The sequence below is a fragment of the Melitaea cinxia genome, chromosome 11 (genome assembly GCF_905220565.1).
Source record: "Melitaea cinxia chromosome 11, ilMelCinx1.1, whole genome shotgun sequence".
Classification (NCBI taxonomy): Eukaryota; Metazoa; Arthropoda; class Insecta; order Lepidoptera; family Nymphalidae; genus Melitaea; species Melitaea cinxia.
Window position 1 is genome coordinate 5,108,245 of NC_059404.1, and position 18,588 is coordinate 5,126,832.

The 18,588-nt window shown below is 38.5% G+C and overlaps 1 protein-coding gene across 3 annotated transcripts; it reads right to left on the bottom strand.

Moving 5' to 3' along the window:
* Positions 1–1,795: 1,795 nt before the first annotated feature.
* Positions 1,796–17,276, bottom strand: LOC123657761 (tetraspanin-5). 3 transcript variants are annotated; one of them, XM_045593272.1, is made up of 9 exons: positions 16,932–17,276; positions 16,473–16,593; positions 7,291–7,364; positions 7,031–7,105; positions 6,576–6,674; positions 5,097–5,276; positions 3,795–3,908; positions 2,882–2,998; positions 1,796–1,864 (listed from the first exon to the last, which is right to left on the bottom strand). In XM_045593272.1, the coding sequence occupies exons 1-9, from the start codon at positions 17,019–17,021 to the stop codon at positions 1,796–1,798; spliced, it is 939 nt and encodes a 312-aa protein (XP_045449228.1). In that variant the 5' UTR covers positions 17,022–17,276. The 3 variants fall into 3 exon arrangements, with proteins under 3 accessions (XP_045449228.1, XP_045449229.1, XP_045449230.1); XM_045593273.1 differs by lacking the exon at positions 3,795–3,908; XM_045593274.1 differs by lacking the exon at positions 2,882–2,998.
* Between the last annotated feature and the right edge of the window lie 1,312 nt (positions 17,277–18,588).

The following is an 18,588-nucleotide window of genomic DNA, read 5'->3' on the forward strand; positions in this document are numbered from 1 at the left end:
ACAGGCTTTATTAAACTTGTTAGTTAAAAATATCTTAGTTTTAGTTCGTTATCATTGCAATCATTTGAATAATCATTACTTAATAGTTATAAATGAAAAAATTCTTTAACGATAGTAATAAAAGGTAAATTTCAACTTTATTAGTAAATATATATGTAATACAACACTCCATATTAAACAATCATATTGTAAATAATATCATAACATAATACTTTATAATTGTGCGATGTTTGTAAATAAATTATGCGTCCAAATTTATCAATATTAATTTCGTTACCTTAATATTACATGACAAAATAATTTTATATACTGAATTGAGTATTTCTTAATCACTAATCAATTACTCTTACTTTGTTAATACTTACAGTATCTTATGCATATATATTAATATTGTCAGCCATTATTCTCCTGCAGCTTATTTTCACGACCCAAAATGCTTCAAACTATCTCCGCCATCTTAACTTATGAGTTTTAAACTGTGTTTGTGTTACAGATTTGGCTTTAACTTTTAATTTACAAGCCAAAAAAACGCTTGTACTTATACAAAATTTCCGTTGGCTATAATTAGCCAACTTGGTTTAACCTTGAAATTTTGGATCAAAAGTTGATCCAAATTGGCCAAATTTGTTTATTTTAAATAAAGTATCCAGTAGACAACGTCTCATTTTACAACTAGCTCTACAGCTTCAACAATGTTTCATATACATATAACTCTGTAATACTTTATTCCAATACTAAATTCATCTCACAGCTCCCGATAAGGCTTAATGGACATTTATTGAACACACACAACAATATTAATCGACTCCAATATTTGAATTAAAATTAAAAAACAAACACATATCATTATAAAATTACATAAATGCATTTAGGACTAATGTTAACAAACATCTTATACTTTAGAAGGTACCAGAAACAATAAGTTTAATTATAATCGTTTTTATTTTTATTTTTTTATTTGTAATGTATTATATCATATTGAAGTCATCAATGTGGTAAAAAAGCTGGACATTTCTAACAACAACTGTATTAACAATTAAGCGTTCTGAGTTCAGAAAGTTTCAAGTTAAAATATATTTTCATTTGACAACAAAGCCGTAGGGATAGTAAGATGAAATGAGTTTTAAGAGGACACATTTAGCATAACACATCAATGTTATGGTAAATACTTGTGAACATTAATGAACAATAAAATGACAACCAAAAATTATAGATAATACTGGCAGGTTCAAAAAGGGCAGTTATGATTTAAAATTGTTTAAATTTAAGTACAAAATGATAAAAAAATTGTTTAAAAATACTAAAATATATTTTTAAATAAAATGTATTCAAGTTGTCATTTTATTATCTAACAGAGAGGATTGATCAATTGAACAATAAAATTAATTATTGGTAATTTTAAAACTAATGATGATTCAATTCGAGATAAGGAACCCAAGTCGTAAATAAACTTGCATTGTTTAAACTTATATTATTAAGAAACGCTCATATTGATCAATTCCTAAAACAATATAAAATTTATAAATTATTTTAGTACATTTCGATAAAAATATCACAAGTTTTCAAGAGATTCATCTACAAGAAAAATTCGAAAATCAATCAAAATACACATATACAGTGGTTGATAGGTTGATCACATGTGATAATGGTTGAAAAGTTGATTAATTATATTAGTTGATACGTTGATAAGTTGTGATAGCGATTGAAAGGTTGATCAATCATACCATCAGCGGAGTAGATGATGAGGGTCGAGGGTGTGAGAATTGCATCACACCGCCGCAGGAGTCGCTGATTGTCAGTGCCACTTCGCCTTTTGAGCGAATATGTCCGCGCGGAGGTTTTGTGCGAAACATATGCCGAGGATCTAAAGTGATATTAAGATATAATTTATAAAGTTCAGTTACATAAAGTTGGTGTGGCCACTATACACAAATTTAATTTGATTATACAGTCTGGTTAAAATATAAATAAATGTATGTACATAATACGAGATTAAAATATATTAAAAAAAAATAGTTTCACTATGGCTCAGGCTTTTTCTGGTCACAAGAAGATCCAATAAAAAGTGAACTAACAGATTGAGAAAAAAATTAATAATGCTATATTTCAAGTAGTCAAAACATAAATTATAACAACTTTTTCACAGTATAAAAATTCAAGGACAAAAATAACATGGGTGGTAATTCTAAATAAGTATTGGTATAAATATAGCTTATATTAAATTTGCACTTCGCATTTAGCCTGTAACATCCTACTCTTGGGTATAGGCTTTTTTTCTCCATGTAGAAGACGGATTGGAGCTTAATCCACTACGCTACTCAACTGCGGGTTGGCAGATATGTTCCCAACCCTGAGTAATGATCGCTATCAGGTATTTATGATAACAACCGGGACAGGCGGCTTAACATGATCTCCAAGGCACGGTGGGGAGACCCACAAGGATAGCCAACCAAACCGGAAAGTAATATTTGTACATTTATAGAACAAAATATCCATCCCGAGCGGGAATCGAACCCGTTAATCGTCGGTGTTTTAGGTACCAAAGCGGTTATAAATTTCCCCTTAAAAGGAATCATTTGTTGTTACGAATATTTTGGTACTAAGATATTGATTCTAAGTTATAATAGCCAGTCACAAATAATAACTGTTACTTATTATTCTATTATTTTTATTATATTCTTATATAAGGGAGGTTAGATTATTGCTCTATGTAAAAATCAGTAACCATATCAGAACTAGACTATAATAACAAGTAAAATCATTATAAATCCTATGATACCAGAAACCAGAAGGCATTAAAGCATGTTTATCTAATTTATATGAACACATATATAGCACATTTATTCTGCAAGCAATAGTGCATCTACAAAATAAAACTTACTTGTGCAAAAGCAGTACAAACAGCGGACGTGGCTACAATCAACAGATTATGGTCGAACCACTCTTCAGCGGCCTCAAGACAACCCTTGTCATATATTATCTTAGCTATGTCAAAACTCTAGAACAAAAGAAAACTAAACGTAAATAACGACCAGCTAATAATGTGCAAATTATTACTATATAATATACCTAAATACTAAAATGACTTATTCAGGACATTTTAAATGAATAAAAATTTTATTTGGAACCTTCACGTTGAGGATACATTGAGAGGTTTTCTAATAGAACTAAAATATTTCAATTCATGTATGTATATTATGCACATGTCATACCTACAACAAAGTCACTTATTGCACAAGTCTATTATTTACCTGAGAACACTTCGATGACTGAATTTTATTATTTCTAATCTTAAAATCAGATGATAATTTTTTTTTTTTTTTTAATTCACCAAAAAAATCGAATCAAGATAATATTTTAAAAAAAACAAAAATAATAAGAAACAGGTTTTAAAATAACTCGAAGTAACATGAACATATTATTATTTTTATTTTTCTATCAATCATAACTACTTACTGGTGCGAAACCGAAATTACTATTGTATAGGAACACACATCATAAAGAATCAAAATTTTCTCAAGCTGTCCATCAACACACGTAATAACATAAATATAAGAAAACGAAACGCTACTTTACCCAAAGCAGTTGTGACGCGACACATGACTACAAACTTAGCAGACGAATAAATCCAATAATAAATAATACTGCTCTCAAGCAGTTGTGTTTCTGTGGTGAGTGAGGTGGCTAGAGCTTGAGATTTGTATTAAAAAAAGCTGTGCTACAACAAATATACATAAAATGCTAAAACAAAAGGTTCAAAGGGATCAAAAACGTCACAAGGGTCGCTAGGGAACCTTAAGGGCAAGTGGTCCCAGTACTGCGGCGGCAACGGGTACGAAATTTCGTTGAAGCCAATCTTCACCGGCTGCCAGACATCCACGTTCGTGTATCACACGTTCGCTCGATTGCTATATTTATAGTTCAATTAAATTTGAGGCGAGCAAAAAATTAATAATCATGTTGGTTTTACTTTAAAACATTACAAATATTCTTTTGCTGAGAAATCGACCCTCTCCCATACTTATAACAATACAGCCTATGTCACCCGCGGATAGTGTAGCTTTCCAACTGTGAAAGAATTTTTCAAATCGATTCAGTAGTTTCGGAGCATGTTCAATGCAAACCAACAATCAAATATTTTCTCTTTATATTATATTATAAATGTATAAAAAGACTTCATTCAAGTAGGCTTCAAAAGCACTTCTGAATTATCATTTAACAAATTAAATTATATTTGTTTTAAAGTATTAATAATAGTTAAAATGAAGCTACCACGGATTTGGTGTGTAGATTCTGCCGAAGGGTATCGGCAAGAAACTCTGCAGTTACTATTTAAGGGGCTACCCTACCTCAGCTCGAATTCAGATTTCACCCGTACTAAATACACATGAGAATTGAGAGCGCTTGGTTGTTCATCACGCGAATTATATGTATTTTCTTCCCACAAACATTATCAATAGTTATTTTTTAAAAAACGCAACATATAAAATGTTCGTCATACTTATTTCAATTACCATGCTTAATCTCAAGTCCATAACTTCTATATTTACTGAGATATTAAGGTTTTAATACAAAAATAGAGGTAACTTTGCGATTTTTTTCTATCGAGAAAATTTTATGGAACCGTGTTTTCGAAACATATGAAAGATAGTTTATGTCCTGAACTTTACCATACATAAATTTCAAACTTAAATATTCAGTAGTTTGGAAGATATGGACATCCTGCCGAGTGGAAAATAAGGAATTTGAGGTAGGGTACACTCTTAAGAAGGAAAGCTTAAACCGAAAAACTACAGTGCTGTTAATAAATGTAATTAAATATTTTCGAATGTCTCCTGATACATGTAAGTTATCTATTTTACTATGTAAATATTTTGAATGTCAGGTATATATATCAATATCAGTCTTCTAGATTTATTTCAAGATTCATCATTTTTTTCTTAATAAAAACCTTATCTTTTTTGTGGTAGTCATATATAGCATAACAGTAGCCCCAACATACATCTAAAATTTCAGACACCAAATCTCAATAATATTATTAGGTACTCATATTATAATAATATAATTTAAGGAAAAATAATGTAAGAAAAACTTACATAAGTAGGTTTCCTAACGTCATATCCACATTGTTTATTCCTGATGATGTCTTGCGGTTTGTTCCGGCAACAGCTAAAAGGCACTCCGCAAGCTTCTCGAGAACCAACAGCACCACTTGAACAATTGAAATATGCATTGCGATCCCAATCGCGGGGACCTTCTACACCGCAGCATTGCAACTGAAAATTAAATACTATATAATATCTATTATTTAACTATACTGGACCTGAACATCTAATAGATTTATATTTTTATCCTAAAAGATTTTTTTGTGGTAGTATCAAGTCCTTTGGAGGCAAACTTTTTTTTAATATAACAACGGGGGCAAACTAGCAGACGTAGCCAATTGATGTTAAACAGCTACCGTTTCCCATGGACATCTGCACCATAAGAGAATAAGAGGAGTTGTAGGTACGTTGCCGGCCTTTAGGAAAAAGATGTCTATACACTCAACGTTTGAAAAGCCCCAGATTATAGCGCTCAGGGAAAACCTCAGGTGGAAAATCATTCCACAGTTTGCACTACGCGGAAAGAATGCGCGCGAAGCTCGCACATTGGTTGCAAACGATACATCTAAGTGGTGTGGATGAAAGTCTTAGTCATTCAGCGAAGGGTGGGATGGTATAAGCGTGACAGCGGCACCATATCAAACAGTCAGAACACTCACCATTGTACAGACGGTAAAAAACACACAGGGAGCCAACGTCTCTTCCTTATACTTAGAGGTTCTAAACCGTCTTTGAGTGTGGGATTGTCAACAATGTGAACTGCCCTGCGTTGGACGGAGTCAAATGGGTGGAGTTGGTTTTGAGGGGCACCTGCCCAAATGTGCGAACAATACTCCAAATGGAGGCCAACCTGAGCCTTATAAAACAATAGCTGATATCCCCATATGAAGTAACGGCCCACCCTGTTCAGAACCTCGAGGTTTTTTGCAGCCAGTTTGGCTTTGCTCTCCAAATGACACTGGAATTGGATCTCGTTCATAGTGTCTACCCCAAGGATCCCAATACTTTAAGTGATGTTTAATGAGGAATACTGTTTAAAATATATGTAGAGTGCTGTGTGGTTACGGCAGTAAGAATATAGTAAACCCCTTTCTTCTCTCGGTGTCGTAAGAGGCGACTAAGGGATAACGCAGTTCCACTACCACCTTGGAACTCAAAACGCCGACCTGATGGTGGGATAGCCATCCAACTGCTGACTTTGAAATACACAGGCCGAAGACGGGCAGCAGCGTCTTCGTTGCGACAAAGCCAGCCCTGCGGTCACCAACCCGCCTGCCCAGCGTGGTGACTATGGGCAAAATACATGAGTTCACGCCATTTTTGGCGCGAACTTATGGAGGCCATGTCCAGCAGTGGACTACGATAGGCTGAAATGATGATGATGATAAATGATTTCAGAAAATAATTGTAAAAAATTAACGTTTCTTTGGGCAGGATTTGCAAATTTAATAAAAATGTATCATAACATACCCAATCTTCTTGAATCCAGTCAATCAAATTCTGCTGATCAGGATCTTCTCTGTAATGTGTGATAAATGACTGGAATCCACTTGAAGCTTGCTGTTTGATCTGAAGATAATCATTTATAATACATTTTATAAATACGAAATTTATTAATTTATAAAAATTAATAAATATAAAAAAATTATATAAAATAATATAAAAATTGTACAATATTTTTATTTAATATCTATAGATAAACAAAATAAAAATACTATACATAATTGTGCTATTTAGTAAGGGCAGCTCGTGTGAATAAACGTTTATTACTAATTCAAATAATAACTTTTGACCTGCTTTCGATAAAATATAATTGTTGACGGGGAAAGACCGGGTTATTTTAGCAGTTTTGTGTTACCGTTTACGCATAAACCATTATATATATCTGGTAAAAAAATATATAATAAATTAGGGAGATTATTTACCCAGTCTTTAAACACGAAGAATAATATTCCAGCTGTCATTTCCGCCAATAGAAGAAGAGCGAGAAATACTGCATACTGAAATTAATTTTAATTTCTAAATAAAAACCTATTTCAGTTTATTATTAAAATACATTTAATTTTATACCACATATTACGTTTAAAAAATGTATACGAATAATATGAAATGTTATAAACTGAATACTCTATAGCATTGTATTTTCATGTTAAGGTCAAAAAATGTGAACAATACGAGTACTGACACAAGCTAATAGGCACGTGTTCTCACGCAAGGCACCGACGCATCCCGTAAAGCCTATTATAAATGTCGTTGTACCTGGAAATTAAAACAACATGTATAGGTATTTAATGAACACTGAAATTTAGCATTACAATGCCTATAGAAAATTATAGATATTTACTTTTAATTAAATACAGACCACATTTTAACCGACTTCAAAAAAGGAGGTTTCTCAATTCGACCGCATATATATATATATAATTATGTGTGTGTGTTCGGGAATAACTTCGTCGTTTATGAACCGATTTTGATAATTCTTTTTTTTTTTTTGGAAAGGAGATATCCAAGGGTGGCACCATGATAAGGAAACCAGGATCTGATGATGTAATCCTAGAGAAATCGAGGGGAACCCTCGAAAATCGTAGTGACAACTAGTGCGTTTGTTAATTTTTGTCAGTCGGTTTTTTTTCTTTTTCTAGCAAACACAATTATAACGATTTTATTTTTAGAATATTTTATTAAATCTATATAAACAAAAATAAATCGCTAATAATGTAAAGATAGGTAAGCGCATTACGTTACTGTCAGAGGACAAGGTTTTATAAAAGAAAAAAATATAGGCTTACGATGTTTGCCGAGTCAGCAAGTTTAAAATATTTGTTAAGAGAAAAAATGCAGTAATAAGATAATAAAAACTCATAATATCAAGTATAAATCTACAGCATTCTTTGTAAGTAACCTATAAAATGTGATATGGTAATAATGCAACAAACAGAATTGTTGTTATTTATTATTTATTTATTTAAATTCTTCATTGTACAATAAATACACTAATACAAGGTTGTACAAAAGGCGAGCTTAACGCATATTAAGAAATCAAATTTTTAATTACGCAACATACTTATGGAAGGCAAAAAAATCATAAATTAAAATGAATTAAGATAAAATAATATTTTAAAACAAGAAAAACCAGTAGCTAACCAAAGACATTAATAAATAAACTTTCTAAATTTTCGTTACTATATGCATATTTAAATCATTTACTTTTTTTACATTTTGTACCACTCGAAAACAGTCTCGAATTTAGAACGTGAAGAGAGAGCGAAGTCTAATCTATACTAATATTATGAAGAGGAAAGATTTGATTATTTGTTTGCATTGAATAGGTTATAGGCTCCGAAACTACTAAACCGATTTGAAAAATACTTTCACTGTCGGGAAGCTACACTGCCTGCGGGCGACATAGGCAATATTATATTTTCAAATAAATTGGAAAAAAAAACATATTTTGAAATTTTTGTTAAACATACGAAACCGAGGAGGGATGCTAGTATGTTATAAATTTGTATAGACTAAAAAAGTGTAAAACAATTAACGTGGTGTAAAAATTATATATACATTATATATACATATATACAACACTAGTTACTGCCTGCTGTTTTTGTCACAAATAAATTAAATTTTTACCCAGAACATTTCTGAAATCATATGTCATGATATGGATATTATTTTACATTTTTGTTTTCAATTAATAGTACAGAAATTATTTAATTAATAGTTTAACAAATTAACCCAGAAAGCTAAAACATGATAAACAAAAGGTAATCCAATAAACCTAAACATATTCAAAAAGAACTAAGTCCACTTAACTTCATAGCAGCATTAACTAACAAATTAGAATACTTATGTACAAACTTCAGTGTAATTTGATTTATATTTTCATCATCACATAAATAAAAAAAAGCCTAGTAAACAAGTCATATTGTCAGACTAGCGACCCACCCCGGCTTCGCACGGTTGCAAAACTATCAATGTTCCTCTATTATATTACGCATGTATTATACATATAAACCTTCCTCTTCAATCACTCTATCTATTAAAAAAAACCGCATCAAAATCCGTTGCGTAGTTTTAAAGATTTAAGCATACATAGGGACAGAGAAAGCGACTTTGTTTTATACTATGTAGTGATGGGAAAGATACATATACCTTACTTATTGTTACCGCCTACAATATTTTCTGTTTGGCCTAAAGGTTGACTAGGAGAGAATGCCACTAGGCATTAAGTCCGCCTTTTGTTACAACTGTTTATATTGTTGGACAATAAAGTATATAAATAAATAAATAAAATAAATACCTAGGTATTTTTCAATTACATATAATACCATTTCTGTATATTGACAATGACACAGATTGTTTGATAACATCATTGTTTTTAAAGTTCTTTGTTTTCAAATTAATGTAAGATTAACAAATAACATCCATTGTTAGAAAAATATTTCAAGGACATTTTATTTAATTAAGCAAAAAGGATTTTTAACTAATAATTTCTACATGTCATTAATAGATTAGTACCTAGCGTTAATATACATACATATCATTAACATACTTATGTTTTTGTATGCAAATTGGTAGGCAAACAAAAAGGCTAACAAAAATTGCAATACACTCAAGCAACTACTTGAATGTTAGCAAATTTCTATTGTAATGTGCCTCTAGTGATTTTGTAAATATAGATATTTTGTTGAAAATATGTAATGCTTAATACTGTACTGTCTATATGAGACCTTTAAGTGCGAGTTTGACTTACATCTGATTGATATTTATTTACATATATATATGGGGGGTAAAGTTATTCGCGTCCGTAGGTACTACCTAACCACTTGCCCCTACACGTGCCCCCTGGGTGGTGCTAAATGAATAACAAGCCGAGAGTGCCTGCGCAAGCAACCGTGGGCAGTGCTGGCGCGGGCACTCCCGTAACACACACACACACATAACATACTCACCTAGAACACCACATTCATACTACACAGATACACTCCCTCAGGCCCCCACACGCGCAAGAGCGTACATACTAAACATGCACCTACACACCTTCTACACTCAATAGACACCCACAACAAGGTTCAACATAACACTTCTGCAGGGATGGTGTGGTCAAGTTCCTGCGGACCTTCCCTCGCAACAGTAAGCGAGGGTTGGCCTTAATTGACCACCTGCGTGTTTGTGCCGTGCGCGGGGACCCGTAAGGGGGGATGAAGGAATCCTGGTGGCTGAGCCGAAAGAGCGTCGGCTGTTGTACGTCTCCTAGGCAACACTCCACTTTGGTCTGGATTTCTCCTGACACGGGAGGCTGGAGACTAGCCACCTCCGGTCAATCGGCTGCGACGTCCCGTCAGAGGGCCGTCAGGCGAGAGCTCTGTCCCGTTGGGGGTGGACGACGGGTGGGACGGTGAAAATCATCTCGCCCAGCTCGGCCTGCTTCCTGGCGGGGTGGGGCTCTATATCCTGAGGTGACTTCTGGCGCTGACAGCGTCCCCACTTGAGGGCTCGAAGGAGGGTGGAAGCACTCTCAGGATGAATTTTTCTAACACTATTATGGCAAACAAAAATAAATTCGAAAAATCTAACACCAAGGCCGCACCGGGGGCGAACAACCCTGCTGGAGCGCCTACCACCAACCAACCGGCTGCACCTCAGGTTTCTAACCTGAGTGTTGCGCCAACTGATAAACCGGCTGCACCTCGGGCTCACAACCTGAGTGTTGCGCCAACCCAATTACCGGCTGCACCTCAGGTGCAGCACCTGAGTAGTGAAGCGGGTACTAGTACCATGGACCTCACTTCTCTGAAGGCAGCAATGCCGACAGCCACCCAACCCTGGCAGGAAGAATCTTGTTGGAACCTGGTGGCCGTTAAGAGGAGAGAGGTCAAAAAACATGACCAGGTGTCGGCTCGCAAGGGGAAGCGGGCTGTAGTCCGTGCGGAGGCGCGGCGAACGCGACGCCCGACTGACGACGGGAGTAGGCCGCTTGAAGCTGCCGAAGGGACCGAAAGGACCCACGCTGCCCCTGTCAGTGTTGCGCAGGTCCCTGGCGTAGCCGGGCCAGCTACACCTGTGGGGGCACCCTCTGAAGTTGTGGCAACTGCTGCTGCCAGCGCCTCCAGAACCAAGCGAGCCAGACGCCGCAACAAGAATACGACGAAGGTTAGCCACGGGGAGCATCCGAGTCGGCCAAAACCCGCGAAGCGGGACCGACCGGATGACTCCCTTACACCTCAGGGTAGTGGCAAACGTCGTAAACCTACCCACACCACCGACTCCATCAGATACGCGGACGCGTTAAAGTCTAATGACTACTGCGTCGCGATCATGATGGAGCCGTACCATGACCTCTCGAAGGAGCAGGCTGAGGCCATTGAGAGGCGGTTGCAGGGGGTGATGGACGAAGAAATATTCTCGCCCAGCACTTCCGCAACACCCGTTGCTGCACCGCAGTTTAGGGGGAAAGCCTTCTATAGTGAGGGCACCCTTAAGATGTGGTGCAGGGACGATTTTTCCCTTCAGTGGCTTCGTCGCTCCATAGGGAGGATCACATCACCACGCGCGGGAACCAGGCTGGTTGTCAAAAGGCAGTCTGAAATCCCGCGGCGTGTCAAAGTGGGGCTCTTGATCCCGCAGGTGGACCCGGAGGATACTCTGGATAAGATCCGCCTGCGGATCATGTGCCAGAACCCGCAGTTCCGCGTCTCCAACTGGGCGCTCTATAATGCGGTGCCAACGGAGGAGAAGAAATCCATGTATCTCCTCCTTGGCATCCCAGAGGATGACGCGGAAAAGCTGAGGGGAAGCGAGCGTAGAGTTTACTACAAGTTTGGTAACATCTACGCTCGCTTCCACGATGACCGCACTACCGCACTGCCGAATCTCGGAGCGGACGAGAAGGTCCTTAGTGACCCAGGCAGTGCAGACAACAAAATGGTGGAGGGACAGCCGGGCTCCAGTAAGGAGCCTGTCGTCGACACCGGCTCGTCCGAGGAGGGTCCCCAAATAGACCTGGGTGATCTCTCCAAGGACGAGCCAGGGGATCCTGACGACGCCATCCTGGAATCCAGCGATGATGGCGGTGCCAGCTCTTCCTAAATGCCTACTAACAATCACCCAAGCTAACCTCCAGCATAGCCAGACTGCGACGGCCAACTTACGCAGATTGCTGGAGGGCAAAACGAAGACCGTGGCCCTGATCCAAGAGCCGTGGATTAGGAAGGGGAGGATCTGCGGTCTAAGCAACATTGGAGGTAAGTTACTTCTAAATAATAACGTACACCACCCACGCACTTGTATCTATGCACACAAGGACGTGAACATCACCTTAATAACCGATTTCTGTAGCAGAGATCTTACAACCGTCAGGCTCCAAAAAGAACCCTCTTCAGGCTTACCTGATGTGGTGATAGCATCTGCCTACCTGCCGGGTGATGCTGACATCCCCACCCCAGAGCTAGCCGCGCTTGCTGAGCACTGCGAGCGCCAGGGTCTGGAGCTCATTGTATCCGCTGACTCCAATGCGCACCATGCGCTATGGGGCAGCAAGGACAACAACCAGCGAGGTGAGGACTTTGTTTCTTTTTTAATCGCAACTAACCTTAACATTATAAATAAAGGATCTGAACCAACTTTTGTAACTTCGAGATCCCAAACCATCATTGATCTAACTCTGGCGACAGAGCATGTGTCCGAATATATTTCAGATTGGCATGTGTCTGACGACGTGTCGTGCTCCGATCACCGGTGGATCAAATACAACTTAGAAATCACGCTGACGGCACCTAAACCCCGCCGTAACCCTCGGAAGATGGACCGCGGCAGGTATGAGCTTCTGACAGCGGAGAAACTCAAAGGCGTCGTACTACCCGATAACCATGAAGGCACGGAAGACATAGATAACCATATCAACCAGCTAACCGACTGCCTAATCACCAGCTTCGAACAAACATGCCCACTTTCATCGCCCAGCGCGCGACAGTTTCGTACGGGGCACTGGTGGGGACCGGAGCTCGAGAAGCTACGACGCAGGGTGAGGAAGTTGTTCAACAGAGCAAAGAATACTCGTCTCGAACACCATTGGGACGCCTACAAGCAAGCCCAATATCACTACAAAAGGCGCATCAGAATGAGGAAGAAGGAGTGCTGGAGGCGCTTTTGTACCAATATTGAAACGAACAATCAGGCGAACAGAGTTAAGAATATAGTGTGCAGCGAGCCGGTGCACAGCCTGGGATGCCTGAAGAAACCGGATGGAACATATACCAAAACGGATCTGGAAACCTCAGAACTGTTAATAACTACACACTTCCCAGGATGCCAAATCGAAAGTAATGTGGCATGGGAGGAAGAGCCAAAGAAGACACCTGTAATGGTGGACTGGATCACCGCCAAGAAAATTGTCACACATGACAAAGTAATCTGGGCCATCAACAGTTTCCTTCCATATAAGTCGGCAGGGCTGGATAAGGTGTTTCCAGGTCTGCTAAGATGGAGTGATAGGAAGCTAATCGACCACCTCGTCTCTATATATAGGAGTTGCTTAGCATACTGCTACACTCCAAAGTTATGGAGGGAGGTTAAGGTAGTCTTCATACCCAAACCCGGCAAAGGAGACTACTCGCAACCAAAATCATTCAGACCTATTAGCCTTACCTCCTTTCTATTGAAAGTTCTGGAAAGGCTAATAGATCGGGAGCTGAGGAGCACAACTCTGGTTGAGCAACCTCTGAATCCCAACCAGCACGCCTATTCAATGGGCAAATCAACGGACTCTGCCCTACATAAGGTTATATCCTATATAGAGGGCAATCTCCACCACAAAATATCAACCCTAGGCGCCTTTATCGATATTGAAGGGGCCTTTGATAAAACTAAGTTCACCAGCATAAGCCGGGCCCTGACTAAGCGTGGGGTCAATAACACAATTGCCGGGTGGATTGACAGCATGCTCAGGTACAGGGCCATTCAATTCACTGTGAATGAAACAACCAGAGGCATTGTAGCGAGGGGGTGTCCGCAGGGGGGGTCCTTTCCCCACTTCTGTGGAACATAGTGATCGACGAACTGATCACCTTGCTCAATGACCGCAGATTTCTCACAGTTGGCTATGCAGACGACTTAACTGTACTCGTCAGTGGACCATCTGAGAGGACAGTCTGCGACCAAATGAGGGCCGCACTAAAAGTCGTTGAACAGTGGTGTGTAGACCACGAACTAACAGTGAACCCCGCAAAGACGGAACTTGTGATGTTCACTAATAAACGGAATTTAGGGAACCTCAAACTCCCTAAATTATTTGGCACCAGTCTTGCCCTAACCAAGGAGGTCAAATATCTTGGAGTAATCCTGGATAGTAAACTTCTTTGGAACAGGCATTTAGACTCAAAAATCAACAAAGCCAGCATAATCCTCTGCCAATGCAAACGGCTCCTCGGCAAAAGCTGGGGCATATCACCTAAAATTACTCTATGGCTTTACAAAACCATTGTCAGGCCTATTATTACCTACGGTGCGGTTATCTGGTGGCAGAGAACAGAACTTATAACCGTTAAAAATAAGCTCCAGCGGTTTCAGAGAATAGCGTGCTCTGCAATCACTGGCTGCATGCGTACCGCTCCCACAGCAGCTCTTGAGGTTATGCTTGACCTGGCACCGCTTGATCTGTTTATACAACAGGAGGCGGCTATGTCAGCTATCAGGCTGAAACACTTGGGCCTGTGGTGCAACCAGGAGGGTCCACACAACAAACTTTGGAGCAACCTTGTGAGCTATGAGCCACTACTTGCTGCTCCATGTGATAGGATTCCCAAACAACATATTTTTGAAAGGAAATACCATATACAACCATTTGAGGCTGTAAGAGACCAGTCCGGCATACGTGAGGTCCGCATCTACACGGACGGCTCCAAAATGGGGTCTGGTACCGGTGCTGGAGTGTACTCACAAGACCTTAATATCAATTTATCACTAACGCTGGGCCAACACAGTTCCATCTTTCAATGTGAATGTGTTGCTATAACCCATGCAGCCACCGCCGTCCTGTCAAAAGGCATTAGGGATTACAAAATCCGTATTCTGTCGGACAGCATGGCTGTACTTAAAGCACTAGAGAGCAACTTGATTAACTCTAGTCTTATATACGAATGTCATCAAACCCTGGAAGTATTAGCCTCACATAATGAGGTAATACTACAGTGGATAAAAGGACATAGTGGATCACACGGTAACGACGCTGCCGATGAGCTTGCTAGACAGGGGTCCAATACAAAGGTTGCCGGCCCAACTATCCTAATGCCGCTACCTTTTGGACAACTGCGCTCGTGGGTAAGGCAACGTACACGTGCAAATCACAATGCCCTTTGGGCAAACCAAACCGGCTGTAGGCAGTCTAAATTGATACTCACAGAGGTATCACCGCAACTAGCATGCCGACTGCTCAGTCTTAACCGTTTAGACATCCGAATAGTTGTTGGCACGATTACCGGCCATATGGCACTTAATCACCAACTATTCATCATGAATGCAACAGACAGCCCTCTTTGCAGGGGCTGTCTGGCTGCTGAAGAAACAGCCGCCCACGTAATCCTGGAATGCGAGGGAGTGGCCACACACCGGGCTACCATCCTTAAGGGAATAAGGATGCTCCGAGAAGCCTGTGAACGCCCCAGGAGGCTTCTGAGCTTCTGGAAGGAGCTGGGCTGGCTGAACTAGTCATCCCACTTTTCACGCATAATGGACCACCTCTGTGTCTAAATGCGGCAAAACCGAGCCCACTACAATACAATACTAATAATAATAAATTTTAATAAATTACAAAAAAAAAATATGTATGTAACTATAAATTTATAAAAACTGTAGCTTAGTACATAAGAATGGAAGAATCTGTACATAAGAAAGGAAGTAAATTTACAGAAAAAATTACTGTGATTCATCTGTTTCGTATCTTTGCATAGAATCATGCTGTATATGAAACTTTGACCTAGTGCTGATTTGATCTTGACATACATTGTAGATCTAAAGTCATTACTTCAGAAGCAAATGGTTAAATTCAAAGTTATTTTGTACACACATATTATAAGAAAATGAACCATGCAAATGAAATTGTAGGTATGCTGTGAGTAACTAATACATTTTACTTGTTTATTTGCATATATCAACTTTATTGCTTGACTACAAATAAAATTAAGAAACAGCCGGACTTAAAGCCATACAGCCTTATCTACTAGGCAATTTAAGTAATGTTTAACAATAACAGTATAATAACTTAAGAAAATTATTAATAATGCAGTGATTTATCACAAGTTTTAAATATGAAGTATATCAAACCTAATACTGTCACACAGAAGTAATTTACAATGTATATAATATACTTACCAACACATATCAATATGAATGCCGGGTCCAAAGCAATATTAGTCAAGCGTGACAGATTACTGAATGTATCTTTTTCTGTCCATGCCCACACACCCACCGCCAACACAATTAATCCCAGAAACTGGAAATAACAAGAAATTTTTTTTAAGTGGATCATTGGTTTAGCAAAAGTTTCGTTCTTTTGTTTGAAAAATTAAACGAAATAAACCTTGAAAACTTCTTTAGGTTAGTGAGGTTTTGACACATTTTACTTCCTTGTTTTTAAATAAACAAAGTATAGTAAATGAGTATTTAATAAGGTAAATTTATAATATTAAGTGATCGATTAAAAATATCCTGCAATTGATCTCGGTGACTGCAGCCTTGATTTTCTACAAATAGATAACTTAAAAACTTACTTACAATATTTAACTATATTGAGATATAAGTAGCAATTTCAAAAGTTATTTTGTTACTCACCCAAAATAAAACATTTACACCAAAAATTACATATTTTAAACAACAGCTGACTTCGGTTGTGTCACGTCGGTATTTCCTGATGCTAGGCATTTTACAATCTAATTAATCATGTCCAGCGAAATAAGTTAACATAATTGTATAAGGAACAAATGAAAAATATAATTTATGTTCTACATTTACTTTATTTAAAAACTTCAAACAGCTAATGAAACAATAAAAGAAATAACAAGTAGGCCAAAGGCCAACCAACTGGAATGACGAATGCCAATGCTTATTGCTTCGCGTCAAAAGTCAAGTTAGAAGGGCAAAACGCAAAAGTACGTAAAGTTTATTGATTATCTGTGGAACGAATTACAGATAAGATATTTATAATTTTATATAGAACTAGCGACCCGCTCCGGCTTCGCACGGGTATAAAGTATAATTATACCCTATGTCATTCACTGAAAAAATGATTAAAATCGATCCAGTAGTTTTGATTTATTCATTACTGCCCGTGGCTCGCACGCGTTAACTTTAGAGTAAAAGCCGACCGGAACCGCCGCAAACGCTACGTACCGCAATTTTTAAATCTGTAATATCTTCGAAAATATTTATTTAAATTATATGCTGTAAAGAGAACTCCGGGCTTTTCCAGGGCAAAGTTATTCTTTGGTGAACGCAGCATTTGCCCCATATTCTTAAAAGGAGTAAAGATAGTCTTCACCGCATATTTGCTCAGGACCTCAAACTCAGCAATCTTATCTGTCACTCCTATAATATATGGCATAAAATTTAATGCTGGTTGTCTTTCAACCCTGTACTGTCGTCGTAACTTTTGTCCTTTGCAGTTGTGTTTCGCACGTTATATCCATTCCGCTGTAGGACCTCTTTAACGTGTGCTAACTCTGATTCTATGTGGTCTTCGTCACAAGATCATGTGCGCGATTGGTTTACTACAGCGCTTAAGTGTCGAGGATGGTGGTGTGAGTCAGCATGCAGAAATCGTTCGGTGTGCGTTGACTTTCTGTAGACAGTATGGCTCACCAAGCCATATGTACGTACTCCAATCTCAACATCAAGGAATGCCATTTTTCTGTTTTACTCCATTTCACGGGTGAATTTAATTTTGCTGTGGATGCTGTTTAAGCGTTTTAAGCATTTCATTGCATTATCACTGTCCCCTTTTATGATGGCAAATACGTCATCTACGTACCTCTTACACAGTTTCATTGTTGTCATCTCGTTCACGTCGCCAGTAGTTTCCAGCGAATCGAATATGTTTTGGAGTTCCAATTGGAATGGCGCGGAGCCACATAGTATTCGGGACAGCGGGGTGGTTTGATTCTCGATCCGTCGCGATCTTGTACTCCCACTTTAGCGTTGAACTATCCCATAACAACGCTGTAGAAGGTCGAAGTATTGCCATGTATGGCCCTTCTAATATCTTCATACAAGGTTTCGACTTCATCGTCGCTGTGTAGCTATGGCATTATAGAATTTAGCCACCCTCTCTCATCCCGTGGCTGTCGTAATAACCGACTCAGGGATAGCAAAGTTCCAATACCCCCATGGAACTAGCGAAGCCGACCGATGGCGGGATAGCCATCCTACAGCTGGCTTTTTAAATACAGAAAACAGACCGAAGACGGGCAGCAACGTTTTCGGTGCGACAAAG

Bases quoted from the DNA above. Each gene is read 5' to 3' on its own strand.
- LOC123657761 (XM_045593272.1), bottom strand. From the start codon at position 17,021: ATGCCTAGCATCAGGAAATACCGACGTGACACAACCGAAGTCAGCTGT. The intron at 16,594-16,931 runs GTGAGTAACAAA...TGTTATTTCCAG, and splicing joins GTGTAAATGTTTTATTTTGG to TTTCTGGGATTAATTGTGTT. The intron at 1,865-2,881 runs GTAAGTTTTATT...ATATCACTTTAG, and splicing joins TTTGTACTGCTTTTGCACAA to ATCCTCGGCATATGTTTCGC.